Source organism: Cherax quadricarinatus, chromosome 94 (assembly GCF_038502225.1).
Source record: "Cherax quadricarinatus isolate ZL_2023a chromosome 94, ASM3850222v1, whole genome shotgun sequence".
In the NCBI taxonomy this organism is placed as follows: Eukaryota; Metazoa; Arthropoda; class Malacostraca; order Decapoda; family Parastacidae; genus Cherax; species Cherax quadricarinatus.
Window position 1 is genome coordinate 12,046,209 of NC_091385.1, and position 14,802 is coordinate 12,061,010.

General features: G+C 42.4%; 1 protein-coding gene across 1 annotated transcript in view; it reads right to left on the minus strand.

The window, feature by feature from the left end:
* Positions 1–217: 217 nt before the first annotated feature.
* Positions 218–14,802, minus strand: part of LOC128700847 (tRNA (guanine(6)-N2)-methyltransferase THUMP3) — a 142,452-nt gene continuing 127,867 nt past the window's right edge. Inside the window, exon 9 of the mRNA XM_053794294.2 lies at positions 218–602. Within this exon, the coding sequence (XP_053650269.2) occupies positions 447–602 (156 nt within the window). The 3' untranslated portion in view covers positions 218–446. The remainder of the gene's footprint in view (positions 603–14,802) is intronic.

A 14,802-nucleotide genomic window follows, 5' to 3' on the forward strand; every position in this document is an offset into this window, starting at 1 on the left:
TTTATGTAAGTGCGTTTGTACATGTATGTTTGGGGGTCTGAAATGGACTAATCTAATTCACAATATTCCTTATGGGAACAAATTCGTTCAGTAATGGCACCTGAACATACTAATGGAATGAAATATCGTAAGCCGGGGGTCCACTGTATACAGTTTTCAGGTCAGCATTTTTATGAAGGAAGATATTAAAGGCAGCAATGTAATAATCCTAAACTCCTTTCTTCATCTTGTTTTTATTATAGAACAAACAGGATCTATAAAATAAATAAGGATATCTTCCCAACCATAAAAAAAATAAAATTGAATGAATGTTGACAAGAATGCAATATGAATGCTATAATAAATAGTAGGGCAAAACGAAGAAAATGGTGATGTATTGCACATAACACAAATAATTCATCAAAGAGTTTGTCAACAAGAGAAATTTGACGAAGATATCAACTTATTTAAAGGACTTTTCCAGAGCCCTTTCTTTTACTTTTAAGGTTTGGATCAGAAAGCAAAGCAGTTCGTCGTAACACATAAATTACAGCGGAAAGTCCTCCAATATTGATTGTCCTTGATGTACCACTTTTCCAGAGGGTATGAACTTTCTTCATATTCTGAAAGACACAAATTCCTTATTTAAAAAATGTTTCTAGCTGCATAAGTACTGTGTTCCAAAATTGGTTATTCATACTTGTCAGTTTGTAACCCATTAATCACAGAACAGGTGGGACTTTAATCCTTAGCAAACAAGTCTTAAAACACCAGGCTTGTGTGTTGCCTACTAAACCATGCAACCACCTTCACAACTGTTGGCAACAATGTTGGTTTGAATAGAGTCAAATTACATTCTATCGAGCCACGTGATGTTGGTGAGGGGCTCTTGATTTAGGGAATTGGATCTGTGCTCCAGTTCCCCGAATTAAGCCTGAATGCCTTCCACATCCCCCCCCCAGGCGCTGTATAATCCTCCGGGTTTAGCGATTCCCCCTTGATTATAATAATAATATCGAGCCACGTTTAGGATCGTTATCATTGTCATCACTGGGAGACTACACTTTCCCATCTTCACACAGGGTACACACGTCTCACTCATGGGTATCTCATGGAGAGGTGAGAATTGACAAATTCCAATTTCAGTTTGCCAGCAAGCACAAACAATTTACCTCTGACACCCTTACTTTATCTTCCCTCCTTTGACACAGACTCCCTGTTTAACTCTTGTCAGAAACATTTATTACACAAACTTTGATTATAATTCATTTAGTACTCCTCACCGCCCCTACAAACTCTATCTCCATTATACTCTTCACCCTCGCTGGTCTCTGATCAAACATATTACACTTTTAGTATACCCTACCCTGCTATGCCCCTCAGGGAAGGTTCCTTGATGTTGGTGAGGGGCTCTTGATTTAGGCAATTGGATCTGTACTCTTAGTTCCCCGAATTAAGCCTGAATGCCTTCCACATCCCTCCCCCCAGGTGCTGTATAATCCTACGGGTTTAGCGCTTCCCCTTGATTATAATAATAATACCCTGCTATGCTGTATGACCCTTATGGGTTTAGTGCTCAGTTATGATTATAATAATACTGTACCATGCCAGCCTAACAAGATTTATCCAATTAGGTATATTTCTATGCACCACATAGAGGTTAACATGAGTTGGCAGTTTTAAGGGGACTTGAGCTAGAGCATGCCACAGTCATGCTGGTGTGAGATTAGTCTAAAAAAAAATCTGTATTTGTGGTCAGTGGGGCCTATGCTAACCTCCCTATAGTGTACAAAAATATAACTACCAGTACAGTGGACCCCCGCATAACGATTACCTCCGAATGCGACCAATTATGTAAGTGTATTTATGTAAGTGCATTTGTACGTGTATGTTTGGGGGTTTGAAATGGACTAATCTACTTCACAATATTCCTTATGGGAATAAATTCGGTCAGTACTGGCACCTGAACATACTTATGGAGTGAAAAAATATCGTTAACCGGGGGTCCACTGTACTTGGATGAATCTTAAGCCAGCATGGTCCAGTAGACAATGCACCAGCCTGGTGGTGTTAAGACTAGCTTGCTCAGGGTTCAAGCTCCACGTACTCTGTGATTTGTCTGCAATTATCTTACAACCACTCTTAACCCGTAAACTCTGTATAGCCCTTGTGGCTTAGCGCTTCTTTTTGATTATAATAATAATTAACCCGTAAACGGTCCAAGCAGATCTCCGTTCACGTGTAGTGCTACAAAAGTAGATCTACGTTTTTTTTTTACATTTTCAAATGTAAAAAAAAACAAAGATCTACTTTTTTTACATACATTCAAATGTTGAAAAAACGTATATATACGTTTGGACCATTTATGGGTTAAATATATTAATCATGTAATATCTACATTTTAAATGAAAAACATTTTTACTTGCATTACAGTTAACTACATTATATAAAGCAGATTTAAATCAAAACAAATGAATAATTCAGAGGATATTAAGACAACTAAAGTAGTAACAAAACTATTACTAGATGTTAGGAGCAAAAAAAAAAAAAGAAAAAAACCTGATGAAATAGCACCATGGCTTTTTCTAGCCAAAAAAAAAAAAAAAAAAAATCCCACATATTACGATACTTGTGATTAAAAGCATTAAAGTGACAAAACTATTACTAGATGTTAGGGGCAAAAAAAAAAAAAAAAAACCTTATGAAATACCACCATGGCTTTTTCTAGCCCAAAAAAAAAAAAAAAAAAAAATCCCACATATTACGATACTTGTGATTAAAAGCATTGAAGTGACAAAACTATTACTAGATGTTAGGGGCAAAAAAAAAAAAAAAAACCTGATGAAATAGCACCATGGCTTTTTCTAGCCAAAAAAAAAAAAAAAAAAAAAAAATCCCACATATTACGATACTTGTGATTAAAAGCATTAAAGTTACAAATATACAGTTTACTAAACTTTCTAATGTGAAATTGTGCACATTTAAAGGAATGGAACATGGCAGACATTATTCCAACATTCAAGGGTCGAGAGGCCCTCTCTTAAACTTGTTCTTAGGGTCGAAAATTTTTTGGAAAAAAAATTATTTTTTCTTATGAAATGACTGAAAATCCTTTCCTGATCATAATGACGCCAAAAGTATGAAATTTGATGAAAAGCTTACGGAATTATGCTCTCGCGAAGTTAGAGATCTCGCCAATGTTTAAGCATCGGCGATTTCGCCCTATTTTTGGCCAATTCCTGTGTACTAGTCGACAAAAATCATATTTCACTAGAATTCCTTTTTTCTATCGAATGAGTACAAGAAACCACCCATTTACCAATTTCAACTATCCAATAAAGTGGTTAGAAATTGGCAATTTTGCCAATTTCACACAAATTTCAGAAGATGCCAATTTTCAAATGGGGTCCAGAATAATCAAGAAAGACATTCCTGGAACTAAAATAAGTTCTCTGTTCGTTAGTCACGTCCCCAGGCCCCACTTATATTTCTTTGACTTTCTACTTTGAATTTTTATTCTTACAAAAAATAGAAGATTTACTGCTATGCAGACTACTGCATTAGTGTAGAAATGGTATAAATAATATCAGCGCACTTGTGAAAGAATATTAGACTCGCCAGTTGACGTGTATTGGACGCTTGGCATGATTTTGTTTACTTTTGAACTTTGGTAAAAATCGAACATTTTTGCTACTTTGAGCTCAATTTCAAGGTACTTTTCATTGTGAAACCAGTCAAAATCATCTCAATTTATGTAATATGTCTTCCATTCTATAAAATGAGACTAGGAAAACTAAAATACAACCATAAATACTGCAGGATTTTTTTTTTCTACTGCACACACTGACCACATAGACCCATTCTCTCATATGTAGGCCTACCACCTTTCTCTCGCTAGATTTGAAGGTGCTAGAATTTAAGTGTACTAGTACGTCGATAGCCCTGGTGCATAAGCCGTACTGGTACGTCGAAAACCCTGAGAGGGTTAAACTATAGAGCAGTTTCATTGACAAGTGTAAAAATATTAAAGGATAATATACTTGGAGGAGAATAACTTACTGATGAACAAAAAACTCGGCTTCAGTTTTAGAATTGCATACTGTATATCAAATCGACTATTATGACAGCCCAGAATTTGTTCAGGGCCAAAATGGATGGCCAAATTATATTTATCACTATTTTAACTGCATGACCCTTGTTGGTTTAGCACTTTGGTTATAATAATAATCACTATTTTTAGAAAGCATTCGAGAGATTAATATGGAAACTTCGAAACTTCAGTGGATGAAAGAAATATAAAACAGTTAAGATAAATATTTTTAAATTTAAATACATGATTTATCAAAAGAGATAAAAACCTATACCTGCCTAAGCTCTTGGGAGTTAGCGTGGGCTGTTACCAAGCACCATGGCTTGTTGTAGTGCTTTACAATCTCAGGTTCAAGTGTTGGAGGAGATTCTACTTCTTCAGGAGGAAAATAGGAGGCTGAAGCTTCGCATAGATGAGTTTGGGAGCGAGTGTGAGAAGGATTTAGCTGGCGAGGAGGAAATGGTCACCAGCAGTGATAGTGGCAGCCGCTTTAAGTGGCAAGTGGTTCACAGTTCAGGAAGAAGGAAGATGTGAAGATAGGAAATCGATTCTCTGTTCTCCAAGACTAGTGTACTTCAGTGGTTAGTGAGGTTGAAAGTACCACTAATTCCCCTGCTAATCAAGGTAAGAATATTTTAATAGGCGATTCTTAGGTAAGATATATGGACCGTGCATTCTGTAACAGACAGAAAGGTCAGACAGTGTGTGTCTTCCTGGAGCTGCTGTTGGTGACAGATAGCAGGTTCGATAATATTATGGCAGGTAATGGGAACGAGCCCATTATCTGTCTTAGTGCTGGGGGTAATGACATTGGGAAGGGCAGGAGAGAGGAGCTGCTGGATAAGTATAGGTCAGCCATAGAAGTAGTTAGGTCTAATGGAGGGATCCCAGTCATATGTAGCATCTTGCCTAGAAAGGGAGTGGGCAATGAATGGATGTCTAGAGCAATTGGAATAAATTGCTGGCTAGACAGATACTGCAAGGAACTTGCAATCCCATTCATTGATAAATGGGACCTATTCTTTGGCAATCGTGATATGTATGCAAGGGATGGGGTTCATCTCTCTGGGGATGGAGTGGTTGCATTAGCCAATTCAACTGAGAAGGTAACTGATGACTTGTCTAGGAATTTAAACTGATAGATTATAGAGGTATGGGTGTTTGTGGGAAATAATCAGGCTGCAGCATTAGGGTTAAAAACAGCAGTTATTACTGGGATACCTCAGGGATATGTTTAAAAGACAATATTCAAAATAAAGTTGCTAGTAATGGCAAATCAATTGATCAACAAACAGAGATAGTAGAGGGCAACAAGTGACTAGCTCCCTTAAGGTTTACTATACAAATAGTAGGAGTCTAAGAAATAAGATAGATGAGCTACGATTACTTGCAAGTGTAGGTAATATAGAAATTATTGGTATAACAGAGACCTGGTTCAACCTGAAAGATAGAGAAATGCCTTCTGAATGCAACATACAGGGTTATAAACTATTCCACACTGATAGGGTCAACAGGAAGGGTGGTGGTGTGGCGATGTATGTCAGAGAAAATTTAAATTGTCTTAGACATGATATAAGATTAGAAACATCGAACACAGAATCTGTTTGGCTACAGTTTCTCGAGGGACGTGACAAATTAATTTTGGGTGTGATTTATAGGCTCCAAACCTTGATAGGGAGGGTAGTAAGCTGTTATGGGATGAAATTCATAAGGCATCTAGATATGAAAATGTTGTGATAATGGGAGATTTTAACTTTAGACAAATTTATTGGAACAATATGACAGGAAATCTTGAGTCTAATGACATTCTTGATACGGTTCAGGATTGCTTTTTAGAACAGGTTGTGACAGAACCAACTAGAGGAAACAATCTGCTTCACTTGGTTCTTGCTAACAAAGATTCACCAATTAATAATCTTGAGGTAAGTGATGACAAATCACTTAGTTTCAATATATCATGGAATTACCCAGATAACTGCAATAAAATCTCTGTCCCAGATTTTCGCTTGGCCGACTTCATGGGACTGAAAAATTACCTGGGTGGGCTAAATTGGGATGTCCTGACTATGGGTCAGGTAGGTGATCTTGGTTGCCAATATGACGTTTTTCAGAACATAGTTCTAGCTGCCCAGACAACTTTTGTTCCGAGTAGGGAAATTAGATCTAACAAAAATGATCCCAAATGGATGAACAAAAGATTAAAACATCTCATTGGTCAAAAGAGAGGCATATAAAGGTGTATCAAAAGAGGGGATGGGCAGTTAAGAAATCAATATATTCAATTCCTCTTCAAGGGGGGCTCCTTGGCGTGGTGAAGAGGCTCTTGGTCTGAGGAATTAGCCCTGTCGGTCTTCTTCCTCAGACCGAACCTAATTACCCCCCATTCTCCCCTCCCCTATCCCATCCTCCCCATCCTCCCCTTTTTCCATTCCTCCTCCTCCTCCTCACCCCTCCCTTTTGCCCTTCCTCTTTTTAGCCTTCGTGATTTCTCCCACAGGCGCGCTAGTTCCTAGGTAGGGGAAAGGACACCGGGGTCCATCCCATTCCGTTGAGGTTTCTTGGCGGTGGCGTAGTTTGCCGTGGAATCTGGATTGCCTAGGGATGTCCCGATCCCTCTCCGGTATCCCGGAGTAGCTTTGGGTGTCTTTTGGGCGACGGGTGTATCTCTGGAAGCCACCTTTCGGATTCCGGGGGTGGTGGCTGAAGGAGGTATGCTTTGTGGCGGATATCCGGCCGCCCTCTCTTTTGTCCACCGAGGTAGCTCGGCAGATGTGAGGTTGCTATCCCAGATTGCTGGTTTACTGGCATGAAGGGTAGGGTATGGCACGGGTTCCATGCTGCATCTGTGCTACTAGCGGTGTCGAGTCCTCTTGGGCGCGGAGGGAGATTTCTGGCCCTTTCATTCCTCCTAGGAACTATCCCTCCCCGGTCCCCCCTTTTTTTTTTCTTTTTTTTATTTTTATTTTCTTTTCTTCTTTCTTTTTTTTTCTTAAAAACAAAAAGAAAGAAGTAACCTAACCATGGCAGCCCTAGTCCATGAACCTGGTACCCCCGGGCCCCTTCTTGATACCGCACCCCGTTCTGACCCCGCCTCGTCTTTGGACCACTCTTCAGACATTCCTCATGCCTCTGTACCTATTGCCGGTGCTGTTTCCTCACCCGCTTCAGGTACTGAGGCCTCGACTGACTCCTTCGATTTATCAGACCTTCACTCTCCTCTGACTATGCTTCCGGCCTCTCCCTCTACGGTGCGGCAATTTTCAAATCGCCGACCCGTTCCACGTCGGACCAACTCTGGTCCCACGCCTAAACGTCAACGACAATTACCTGCTGATGATACTTCTCCACCTTCACCTTCTCGTTCTTCTCAGAAACGATCGACACGTCCTTCACTACCTTTCCACGCTCAGTTTCAGACTGAACAGTGGACTAAATTCTTCACTTTACGACCAACTTCCTCTACTGCCTATCTTTCTGACCATAGTATTGGCAAGGCACTCCTACGCCATGTTGGTAAAGATATTTCTTTTCATGCTCTTAAGAGCGGTACGCGCATCATTACCGTACAGAATGCTACCCAGGCTCGTGAGCTCTCTCGTCTTTCCCATATAGATACTGTTCCTGTCACCCTTGAAAAACATCATTCCCTCAATTCTTGTAGTGGTACCGTTATTCTGCCCCATACCATAGTTCAACAAAATTTCCAGACATGTGGCACCGACATTCTAGAACAGCTGGAACTCCAAGATCTCCCAATCCTCAAGGTAGACACTTACGTTCTTCCTGCCCGTGGGCGGAGACGATACCCGAGCAATGTGGCTCGTTTAACTTTTGACAGCCGAGAACTCCCATCCTCCGTTTATATAGCAGGACATCGGTTACAAGTTCGAAAGGTGATCCCTACACCACAACAGTGTAGAAATTGCTGGCGATTTGGCCATCCAGCGAAATACTGCAGATCTATCGCCGAATGCCCAGTCTGTGGTGCCGATGACCATTCTAATACGTCTTGCAATCGATCTCCCTCTTGCCTTAACTGTCATGAGGCTCACCCTTCGTACTCTCGCCGTTGTCAGGTCTATTTAAACGAGCGGGAAATCCGTTACCTCAAAGAGACAGAAGGTCTCCCTTATGCCATGGCAGTTTCTCATCTCCGCCTCCAAGGGAGACTCCCACGTGTTTCTTATTCCCGTGTTTCAAAACGTCCCCCCACTTCCGGTATCCCATCTTCTACACCCACCTCTGTGGTTACCTCTCCCATAATCACTCCTGTATCTAATCCTTTTGCTGTCCTCGGCTCAGACGTCCCTACTTCAACGCCTCAGTCTAATCTCGCTTCTTCGAGTTCTCTCTTACAAGCCTCAGTATCGACGAGACCTCGTACGACACCTCTTCCCAATCGTCCCTCTACTTCTCAAAAGTCAAAAAAAGGTCCGGTAACACCTCCTACCCATCTTCCACCTCCTCATTTTACCCTCCCTGTCTCTGTCCCTAGTTCTTCCCCTCTCACTGGCTCAGTTACAAGTGCAGAGGTTCACCCTCCTCCTCGTAATGTACCTTCCTCCCCTGTTCCCTCCCAAGTTTCTTCCTCTTCTGCCACCTCCCAGGTTCCTGTCTCTTCTGTCCCCTGCCACGCTTCTCCAGTTCCCTCCACCCTTTCGCTCCCCCCTACCTTGGTACAGTCCAATACAGTTCCAATCTTTACTCATCCTCCCCCTACCATTCCCAATATTGTCTCCCATACGACATCTCTGAATTCCGAAACACTTGAAGCAATCTCTGAATATATTGCAGAGACCAAACCATCAATGGACACTGATCCACCTTCCGCTCTTTCTCTCTCCTCTGCTCCATCTGCGCAACTCCTTTCTTCACAGCGCACCGTTCCTTCGCTGCTTGAACATTTTCTACTGCCTCCGCATGTGGACTTTTCTAACCCTTCTAGTCCGTAAGAACCCTTACCTGCGGATTTCAAGTATCTTTATCATTGCCAATCATGGCCTTTTTACAGTGGAATATACGCGGCCTCAGGGGTAATCGGGGTGAGCTTCAGATGTTACTCTCCCAGTTTGCCCCTGTTGGTGTTTGCTTACAGGAACCAAAATTACACTCTGCTGTTATTTCTCACATCTCAGGCTATAATTTATTGTATTCTTCAGATCCTTTTCCTGATGGGACCTTTAATGAAAGTGCCCTTCTTCTCCGCACTGATATTCCGTACCATCAGCTATTTATTCATACTTCGCTGCATTACACAGCAGCCCGTATCCACTTACATAGGTGGTATACGCTCTGTTCTTTATATCTCTCTCCTTCTCGGGCATTATCTATTCCGGATTTTGCCTTCCTTGTTTCGTCATTACCGCCACCGATTCTGTTACTTGGTGATTTTAATGCCCACCATTTCCTCTGGGGAGGGTCTCACTGTGATTCCCGTGGAATTCAGTTAGAGGCTTTTCTTGCCACCCACCCCCTCCATGTTTTAAATACAGGTACTTACACCCATTTTGATCCTCGGACTCATACTCTCTCTTGCATCGATCTCTCAGTTTGCTCTTCCTCCGCCGCATTAGACTTTACTTGGTCTGTTCTCCCGGACTTACATGACAGTGATCATTTCCCAATCATTCTTACTTCCCCTTCATATTCGCCACCTCTTCGCACCCCACGCTGGCAATTTAATCGGGCAAATTGGAACCTGTACTCACACCTGACTGTTTTTAAAGAGGTTCCTTCTTCGTCCTCCATCGATGAGCTTTTACACCTCTTCTCGTCCTCCGTTTTCACCGCAGCTTCTCATTCTATACCCCAAACTTCGGGCAGGCATTCTCAGAAATGCGTGCCTTGGTGGTCTCCTGCTTGTGCTCGTGCAGTACGTTTGAAACGCGCTGCATGGGGCAGGTACCGGTACAATAGAACCACAGAGCGACTCCTTGATTTTAAACAGAAGCGTGCGATCGCTCGCCGTGTCATCCGTGACGCTAAACGCACTTGCTGGCGAGATTATGTCTCCACCATCACCTCTGCTTCCTCTATGAGTGCAGTCTGGAAAAAAGTACGAAAACTGAGTGGTAAATATTCTCCTGACCCGGCTCCTGTTCTGCGGGTTGCCGGTGTTGATATAGCAAACCCACTAGATGTTGCCAATGAAATTGGCAATCATCTGGTCCGTATTTCTCAGGGACTCCATCTATGCCCCTCATTTCTTTCCTCAAAGTCTGCCAGAGAGTTAGCACCCTTGGACTTTTCTTCTCTCAGAGAAGAACAGTATAATGTGCCTTTTACACTTCAAGAACTGGAGGCAACACTCTCAGCTTGTCGATCATCGGCAGCTGGGCCCGACGACATTCATATTCGTATGCTACAACATTTACATCAGTCAGCCCTTGCAGTCCTATTACGCCTTTACAATCTTATTTGGTCACAAGGAGTTCTTCCACAGCTGTGGAAATCCGCCATTGTTCTCCCTTTCCGCAAACCAGGCACTACGGGACATGAAACCTCCCACTATCGTCCCATTGCTCTTACCAGTGCAGTTTGCAAAGTAATGGAACGTCTAGTAAATAGACGTTTAGTGTGGTATTTAGAGACACACAACAGTCTCTCCACTCGTCAATATGGCTTTCGTAAGGGACGTTCTACCATAGACCCCTTACTGCGCTTGGATACGTATGTTCGTAATGCCTTTGCGAATAACCACTCGGTTATTGCCATATTTTTTGACCTTGAGAAGGCATATGACACAACTTGGAGGTATAATATTTTAGCCCAAGCCCACTCCTTAGGCCTTCGAGGCAATCTACCATCCTTCCTTAAGAACTTTTTAACTGACAGGCATTTCCGTGTTCGGGTTAATAATGTGCTCTCCCCGGACTTTGTCCAAGCTGAAGGTGTCCCCCAGGGATGTGTTCTGAGCACAACACTTTTTCTCCTTGCTATTAATGATTTGGCCTCTAGTCTTCCATCAAATATTTGGTCATCACTCTATGTTGATGACTTCGCTATTGCCTGTGCAGGCGCTGACTGTCACCTCCTTACAGTTTCTCTCCAGCATGCAGTCGACCGTGTTTCCAATTGGGCCACCAGACATGGGTTTAAATTTTCCAGCACTATAACCCACCAAATCACTTTCACTAGACGCTCTGTCATCTCTGATCATCCTTTGTACCTCTATGGCTCACGTATCCCTGAACGTGATACAGTCAAGTTTCTGGGCCTCCTCTTTGATCGTAGGTTATCCTGGAAACCTCACATTACCTCTCTGAAGGCAACTTGTCACAGCCGGCTGAACCTTCTTAAAACCCTTGCTCATCTTTCGTGGGGAGCTGATCGTCGAACCCTCCTTCACCTACATTCCACCCTTATTTTATCGAAACTTGATTATGGTGACCAGATCTATTCAGCGGCATCTCCTGCTACTCTCTCTAGCCTTAACCCCATTCATCACCAAGGATTACGTTTATGCCTTGGTGCTTTTCGCTCTTCCCCTGTCGAAAGCCTCTATGCAGAAGCGAACATTCCATCCTTATCCGATCGCCGTGATGCCCATTGCCTGCGCTACTATGTACGCTCTCATGATCTCCGCAATCCTTCCATTTATAGAATGGTCACTGATATTAGTAGACATTCTTTATTTGTTCGCCGCCCCTGCTTACTCCGTCCCTTCTCTCTTCGCCTTCATTCGCTCTTGTCTTCTCTTCAACTACCACCTTTCTATGTACATGTAGCATCTCACTTTTCCCTACCCCCCTGGGAAGTTCCAGCTGTTCGAGTCTGTTCTTTCTCCCTCCCTTGCTCGAAAGCCCAACTGTCTACGGTCGCTTCCCGCTCTCTTTTTCTTGACCACTTTCACTCTCATTCTCATGCCATTGCTGTGTACACAGATGGCTCTAAGTCTTCTGACGGCGTAGGATTCGCAGCAGTGTTTCCGGACAGCGTCGTACAAGGGCATTTACTATCTTCAGCTAGTATTTTTACTGCTGAATTATATGCCATCCTTACAGCACTTATCCGTATTGCATCTATGCCTGTGTCATCATTTGTGGTTGTCTCAGACTCCCTTAGTGCTTTACAGGCTATACAAAAATTTGATACACCTCACCCCTTAGTCCTCCGTATCCAACTTTGGCTACGCCGCATCTTTACTAAGCATAAAGATATTGTTTTTTGTTGGGTCCCTGGTCATGTTGACGTACAGGGCAATGAACAGGCAGACACTGCTGCGCGGTCAGCAGTACATGACCTACCAGTTTCTTATAGAGGTATTCCATGTACGGACTATTTTGCTGTAATATCTTCCCACCTTCACACCCGTTGGCAACAACGTTGGTCTACTATGCTCGGCAACAAACTTCAGTCTATTAAACCGAGTATAGGTTACTGGCCGTCTTCTTATCACCAGTGTCGAGGTTGGGAGACTACTCTCTCCCGTCTTCGCATTGGCCATACTCGTCTTACTCATGGATATCTCATGGAGAGGCGTCTTGCTCCTCTCTGTGAGAATTGCCAAGCTCCATTATCAGTCAGCCACATTCTGTTGGACTGCCCACTTTATCAACGAGCACGCAGAATTTACCTCTGTCGTCGTCTTCGCCCCGCTGCTCTCTCTTTACCTTCCCTTCTCGCTGATGGACCCACCTTTCATCCGGACTCTCTCATTGACTTTTTGACAACGACTGACTGACTTCACAAATTCTGATACTTTCAGCCCTTTCTACTTGTATCTCTTGCTACCCTCTACCCCCGTACTATCCCCTGCCCCGCTGTTTTCTGTAACCTGCTGATCATCCCCCCTCCCTTCTGCTATCCAATTCCCTTGCTTCCTTCCCTACCCTGCAGCGCTGTATAGCCCTTGTGGCTTAGCGCTTCTTTTTGATTATAATAATAATAATAATATATTCAATTAAAGAGAGAAATAAAGAAAGGAATAAGAAAAGCAAAAAGGGATTATGAAGCTAAGGTTACAAGGGATTCAAAGACTAACCCAAAAGGGTTCTTTCAGGTATACAGAAGTAAGATTAGGGACAAGATTGGCCCACTTAAGAGTAACTCTGGTCAGATCACTGACAGTGATAAGGATGTGTGTGAAATTCTCAACACCTACTTCCTCTCAGTTTTCACCCAGGAAAATACTAGCGATATTCCTGAAATAATAGATTATGTAGAACAGGATGATAAACTATGTATGATTGCGGTAACTAGTGACATGGTCCTCAGACAAATAGAGAAACTAAAACCTAACAAATCCTCAGGCCCTGATGAACTGTTTGCAAGGGTGTTAAAGGAATGTAAAGAGGAACTTAGCATACCTTTGGCTAATCTTTTTAACATATCACTACAAACTGGCATAGTGCCTGATAAGTGGAAAATGGCAAATGTAATGCCTATTTACAAGGCAGGTGACAGGTCCTTGGCCTCGAACTATAGACCAATAAGCCTTACCTCCATAGTGGGAAAATTTATGGAATCAATAATGCCAAAGCAATTCGTAGCCATCTTGACAGGCACAGATTGATTAATGAATCTCAACACGGTTTTACAAAGGGGCATTCCTGTCTTACGAATTTACTAACTGTTTTCACTAAGGTGTTTGAGGAGGTAGATCATGGTAATGAATATGATAGTGTGTATATGGAGTTCAGTAAGCCTTTCGACAGAGTTCCACACCAGAGGCTTTTGAGGAAACTTAAGGCACACGGAATAGGAGAAATTTTTTCCTGGGTAGAGGCATGGCTGACAAGTAGACAGCCGAGAGTTTGCATAAATGGGGAGAAATCAAAATGGGGGCACGTCACAAGCAGTGTTCCTCAGGGGTCAGTGTTGGGCCTGTTGTTGTTCACAATTTACATAAACGACATAGATGAGGGAATAAATAGCGACATAAGGAAATTTGCTGATGACACCAAAATGGGCAGTCCAATTCATTCTAATGAGGACACTAGAGCACTCCAGGAGGATTTGAATAGACTGATGCAATGGTCGGAGAAGTGGCAGATGCAGTTTAATATTGACAAACGCAAAGTTCTAAATGTTGGACAGGTAAATAACCATGCCACATATAAACTAAATAATGTAGATCTTAATACTACTGATTGCGACAAGGATTTAGGAGTTCTGGCTAGCAGTAATCTAAAGCCAAGAAAACAGTGCATTAGTGTTCGCAATAAAGCTAAAAGAATTCTTGGCTTCATATCTAGAAGTATAAATAATAATGTCCTCAGGTTGTTCTTCAACTTTATATATCCTTGGTTAGGCCTCATTTAGACTATGCTGCTCAGTTCTGGTCACCGTATTACAGAATGGATATAAATGCTCTGGAAAACGTACAGAGGAGGATGACAAAGATGATCCCATGTATCAGAAGTCTTCCCTATGAGGATAGACTGAGGCCCTAAATCTGCACACTCTCAAAAGGCATAGAATTAGGGGGGATATGATCGAGGAGTATAAATGGGAAACAGGAATAAATAAAGGGGATGTAAATAGCGTGCTGAAAATTTCCAGCCAAGGCAGGACTCGCAGCAATGGTTTCAAGTTGGAAAAATTCAGATTCAGGAAAGCACTGGTTTGGTAAAAGAGTTGTGGATGAGTGGAACAAACTCCTGAGTACAGTTATTGAGGCTAAAACGTTGTATAGTTTTAAAAATAGGTTAGATAAATACATGAGTGGGTGTGAGTTGGACCTGACTAGCTTGTGCTGCTGGGTCTGGTGCAGTGCTCCATCCTTGAGTGGA